This window comes from Rana temporaria, chromosome 3 (assembly GCF_905171775.1).
Source record: "Rana temporaria chromosome 3, aRanTem1.1, whole genome shotgun sequence".
In the NCBI taxonomy this organism is placed as follows: Eukaryota; Metazoa; Chordata; class Amphibia; order Anura; family Ranidae; genus Rana; species Rana temporaria.
In genome coordinates, this window is record NC_053491.1 from 469,956,615 (window position 1) to 469,962,543 (window position 5,929).

The 5,929-nt window shown below is 45.9% G+C and overlaps 1 protein-coding gene across 1 annotated transcript; it reads left to right on the plus strand.

The window, feature by feature from the left end:
- The first annotated feature begins 4,676 nt into the window (after positions 1-4,676).
- On the plus strand, positions 4,677-5,726 carry LOC120930964 (olfactory receptor 11A1-like). Its single transcript, XM_040342097.1, has one exon. It carries the CDS (start codon positions 4,677-4,679, stop codon positions 5,601-5,603), a length of 927 nt encoding a protein of 308 aa, XP_040198031.1. The 3' UTR covers positions 5,604-5,726.
- The last annotated feature ends 203 nt before the right edge of the window (positions 5,727-5,929 follow it).

Here is a 5,929-nt window from a genome sequence, read left to right on the forward strand (position 1 = left end):
GACTCTCCTGTAGCAATCTGCGCCTCTGGACCCCTTTACATTACACAGCACCCTGCACCCCTTTACATTACACAGCAACCTGCACCTCTGGACCCCTTTATATTACACAGCACCCTGCACCTCTGGACCCCTTTACATTACACAGAACCCATGCATGTTACACAGACCTCCCTTCAGTGCAGACCCCACTTCAGTGTATCCACCCCTTCAATGCAGACCCTCCCGTTCAGTGCAGACCCCCCTTCAGTGTAGCCCCCTTTCAGAGTAGCCCCCCCATTCAGAGTAGCCCCCCTTCAGAGTAGCCCCCCTGTTTAGTGTCGTCTCCCCCATGCAGTGTAGCCCCCCTTGGTCAGTGCAGCCCCCCCTTCAGTGCAGCCTCCTCGTTCAGTGTAGCCCCCCTTGTTCAGTGCAGCTCCCCCTTCAGTGTAGCCCCCTCGTTCAGTGTAGCCCCCCTTTTCAGTGCAGCCCCCCTTCAGTACCTCAGATCAGTGCCCTCCCCCTGTTTACACATAAACAGGGGAGGGGGAGGCGGCTTCACTCGGCTGTGCCTGTGTGACATCCGGGATCGCACAGACAGGCAGCCCGTGGCCGCAAGAGGAGGGGATGGTAGATGCAGCGGTGTCACCCTGCACCCCCCCACACACACCCCCTCCCCCTCGCCACTGTAGCTAGCTTGCCTCTCCCTGCCTGTGCCAGTGTGCCGTCATGCACCTATCGCAGACTCCATGTATGCACTGACTTAACACTTTCTCTTCCATACCTGTGTACAGGATTAGGGCTCTGGCAGTGCAGATCTGCTCCCGATGCTATAGGAGATGAATTGCGGCCGAAGGAGTGCTGGCATCCCGCTGCAAGAGGGTGTCTCATCTGTCACATGTACTCGCCTAATGACAGGCTGCTAGAGAAACCTTCATTACCCTTGGTAACCACTGCTATCTTCACACTGTACTAACTCGTAACTTGTAAGTGCTTTAGCGATCTAAAGGTAGCTGTAGCTATTAGGCCCCGTACAGACGACCGAACATGTCTGCTGAAACAGGTCCGCGGACCAGTTTCAGCAGACATGTTCGGTCGTCTGTACAGCCGAGCGGACAGGATTCCAGCGTACATTTGCCCGCCGGGCCTTTTTCCAGCGGGCAAATATTTCCAAACTTGTTTAGAAACAGCCCGCTGGAATCCTGTCCGTCGAACATGTTCGGTCGTCTGTATAGACCTACCGTACATGTCCGAGCGGCCGCCATCCCTCGCATGCGTCGAATGACTTTGACGCATGCATGGAAGCATTGACCTTCCTGCGTCGCGCACGTTGCTGCGTCATCGTCACGGCGACGGCGCGGACACGTCACCGCGCTGTCTGTCCGCGCGGATTGCCTCTCATTTCTGTCTGATGGTGTGTACAACCATCAGACAGAAATCTCCGACCGGACATGTCCGATGAAAACGGTCCGGCGGACTGTTTTCAGTGGACTGTCCGGTCGTGTGTACAAGGCCTTAGAGAAGCACAGACAAACAGGGTTCAACATAAGGTACATAATGGAAACAGAAAAAGCTTTATTTAACCATTTGATTAGCTCCTCGATGAGGAGGGAAAGAAGGAACCAGAGACAACAAAAAATAAGTGGATTAAACTTTAGCTTTCAGTTTTTTAATCAGCAAATATAAAGACAAATGCAATGTATCACATGGTACCCACTAACAACTTATCTAACTATCTTTTCGTCTCTATTAATAGTTAATTAGACCCCGGGGGATTATTACCATTACAAAAAGCCCAATGGGAGTTTGAAGTTCAGTATATATTATTGTACAAGTCCCCTGTAATGAGTATATGTTTTATTTTATTGCAGTAATTACATGAAGCTGGCTTATGTTTTTATGTGGGAGGATTTTGATATGTTTATGAAGTGGAATTTCTCCCTATGTAAGTGATGGGGTTCAAGGTAAGCAAGGTCCTTGGGCTCCCTACCAGGTATATTTGATGTATGTCCCAAAGGTCAGCAGAAGTAGCCTTAATACATTACATTTTTGTTCTCCAATTTAGATATACAGAACGCTAAGAACTGCCTTCCATTTTTCAGCTAATTAGTTGCATAATAGCCTAGCCTAGTTGATTGGATTTCAATTTATTATTATCATGCATTAAGGGTATTTACTCAAGAGATAAAACCATAATTCTACCACTTCCAAAACGCTGGTTTGGCCACATCTTGAGTATGGCGCCCAGTTCTAATCACCAGTCCTCAGGAAGGATGTGCTGGAAATGAGAAGAGTCCAGAAAAGAGTAGGGATGAGCTTCGTATTCGAGTCAAACTCATGTTCGACTCGAACATTATATGTTCGATCGTTCGTTACGAACATTATGGGCCGTTCGCACCAAATTCGAGTTACGTTTCACAGACCATAATTCACTGTGGCATCGCTGGCTGATGATTGGCCAAGCATGCACTATGACCTGCATGCTTGGCCAATCACAGGGTGGCTTTGGCCAATTATGTCTCAGGGGGTTTAGTACACGCCCCACACTATAAAAGGCCGCCTGCAGGTCGGCCTTGTGTAGTGTGTTGCGGCGGTGGTTAAGAGAGGACAGAGAGAGACAGAGAGAGTGTCATTTTTTGCAGGTAGATAGAGCAGGCAGGCAGGCTAGTCAGTTAATGTTACAGTGTGTAGAGGATATATATTTATACACTGTATAGTTTAGCTAGATAATTTCTTCCTAATTTACTGGAAAGCAGGTGATTGTGCTAGCTGCAGTATTCTTATGTGGTTTATTGTCTGTGTCCTCTGTAGTTTGCATCTAAAGCTATGTGGTGTGTACTGTCTGTGTCTGTGCTATTTTTCGCAATGATTTTCATCCATATTGCAGACCAGACATTACATTAAAGCCGCAAGCAGTTTTAAATGACTTTTTTCTTATAGTAATCTCAAACACACGTGCCACTTCACAGGCATACTATAGACACCCAGCAGGTACAATATTTAAAGGACTTTTTTTTTTTTTTATTTAAGCATCATTAAAATCACTGCTCCTGAAAAAACTACAGTTTTTAAAACTTTTTTTCCAATGATACATGTTCCCTGGGGCAAGACCCGGGTTCTCAAAGACGTTTTACGACAATAACTTGCATATTAGGATTTAAAATGAGCACTTTTGAATTTGAACGTTCGAGTCCCATAGACGTCAATGGGGCTCTAAATGTTCGCGCGAACGTTCGGTCCGTTCAAAGGTTCTGGTGCGAACCGAATGGGGGGGGGGGGGGGTGTTCGGCTCATCCCTAGAAAAGAGGAACAAACCTAATATGGGGACCAGGGGAACTCAGATTACAAACATTGCACTTATTCTCCTTGGAGAGGGGATCTGATAGTAATTTACATATATCTTAATGGTTATTCCAACATTGGAAGGAAACTATTCAGTCTCATGTCACTCCAGAAGACTCATGGCCACTCAATAAAGTTGGATGAGAATTGTTTAACCTTAAATGGCGTAGGGGTCTATTTACTATAATGCCACATACACACGATCAGTCAAACCGATGAGAACGGTCTGATGGACCGTTTTCATCAGACCAAACCGATCAAGCTAGTACCTCCAGAGCCATGCGCAAGCCCCTATTGGCTGAACGGTGAGATTACGTAGATCTACGTGATCTTGCCCAGCAGAGCCGAGCTCCCGCCATATAACTGCGGCGGCTGGTCGGCAAGCAGTTAATTTCTTCCTATTCTAGTCCTGAGATTAAAGCTGTCATCAGGGACAGCTTGGTCAGTGTGTGTCACGATCAGGCGTCAGGCTTGAAGACCAATTGCAATAGCAGTGGCAGGACAGGTATACAGGCAGTCACTTCTGGCAGATGACACATGCTCCCCTGAGGTGCGGAGTCCAAGTACTAGCTGGTTTTCCCCAGAGCTCCTGATGGTGGAGATGGATTTAGCTGCAAGCTAGTACCAGGTCGCGGTCCTCAAGTTTGCCCCACCAGGGTGTGAGCAAGCTGGGGGTCCAATAGCGGATAAACAGACAAGGATGAAACAGCAGTGTGGTCAGAAAACAAGCCAAGGGATCAATCACGAGTGGCTGCAGGTTGGGATCAAGCAGTAGAGTAGTCCAAAAACAGGCCGAGGGTCAAACACGGGTGGTAACAGGTACAGTTGTCAGCAGGAAAGACAACAGCAAGGCACTGGCAGGGAAGGCACAATAACCTGGCAAAGAGTAAGTGCTGAGATAAGGCTTTTATAGAAAGTTCATGGGAGGAACAAGGGGTTCAAGGTTCAATAGCAATCAAGACACCAAGCAGAGTAGTCTAATGGATCAGATTTATCCAGCAGATCAGACAGGGAACTATCCAGCATTTCTGATAGCTCAGTGGGAAGAGTCAACACCAGACACAGAAGAGGTCCCAGGTTCAAGCCCAGGTCCTGACAGTGTGCTGGGAGCGTTCAGTCAGCACAATCTCAGCACTCAACCTCAGGTTGCCATGGGCACACATGTGCAGTGGCTGGGTGGCTAAGCCCACCTCTCTTGCCACTGAAAAATATGCTGTATGTGGTTGACAAGAATTAAGTGAATTGATACATGTTTACTAAGTATCTGTTTTGTTTAATAGTGAATATGAACAAAAGCACCCCTGAGCCAAGATCATTTCCACAGGCCACTCAAATCTATGGAAAATCTTACTGTTACGATGAGTTCCTGCAATCAGACAAAAATCACAGAGTTCGTTCTGTTGGGAATACAAGGTTCTATGGGTCTTAAATACACACTTTTTGTTATACTTTCTGTCACCTACAGTTTCACGATAGTTGGAAACATTCTAATCATTGTGCTGATTTTGAGAAGTGACAAGCTTCATACTCCGATGTATTTATTTTTGTGTCATTTATCCTTTTCTGACATCTTACTGTCTACAAACGTGGTTCCATACCTGTTGTGTATGCTGTTAGGTAAATGTAAAACTATGTTGGTGAGTTCTTGTCTTACACAATACTTCTTTGGATCCTCTTCAACGGTTTCTGAATGTTTCCTCCTAACGGCAATGTCCTACGATCGATACTTGGCCATCTGTAGCCCATTACACTACCACACTATAATGGGAATGAAGGTTTGTTTCCACCTCGTTATATGGTCTTGGGCAGTTGGATTTCTCCTTAATCTGGCTTCTCTCATTCCAATGACTCAAATGGAGTTCTGTGGTTGCAACATCATTGATGACCTTTACTGTGACCATGCGCCTCTCCTCCATGCTTCCTGCTCCGATACCTACATCATAGAACTGGAAACCATGATATTTTCCATACCTATTGTGCTATTTCCCTTCATGTTTGTGATTATGACTTACCTTCGAATCTTCTTTGCTATCTCGAAGATTTCCACCACCTCTGGAAGAAGGAAAGCCTTCTCCACCTGCAGTTCCCACATCATTGTTGTTGCAATTTATTATGGAACCTTAATTGCTAAATACACAGCTCCTTCTTCAGGAAGTTCACTGAATGTAAACAAAGTTATCTCCCTCTTATATACTGCATTTACCCCACTACTGAATCCTGCTGTATACAGCCTACGGAACCGTGAAATAAGGGAAGCTATGCGTAAATGCAAAGATGTTGCATAAAGGGGGAACTATAATAGGTTTTGTTCAATTTATCTATGGACATTACATTTTAAAAGATATTGTGAGTGAACTAAGCATAAAAATGTCTTCTTCAGGATGCCTTTTCTTGGTCCTAATGCCGCGTACACCTGATCGGATTTTCCGTCAGATGTTTTTTCCAACGGAATTCCACTCAAGCGTGGCTTGCATACACACGGTCACACAAAAGTTCTCTGAACTTTCGACCATCAAGAACGCGGTGACGTTAAACAACATGAATGAATGAAAAACTTATAAAGCGCGGCGCATGCGAACTGAATCGCTTCTGGGCGCTAGTTGTTCGTGTC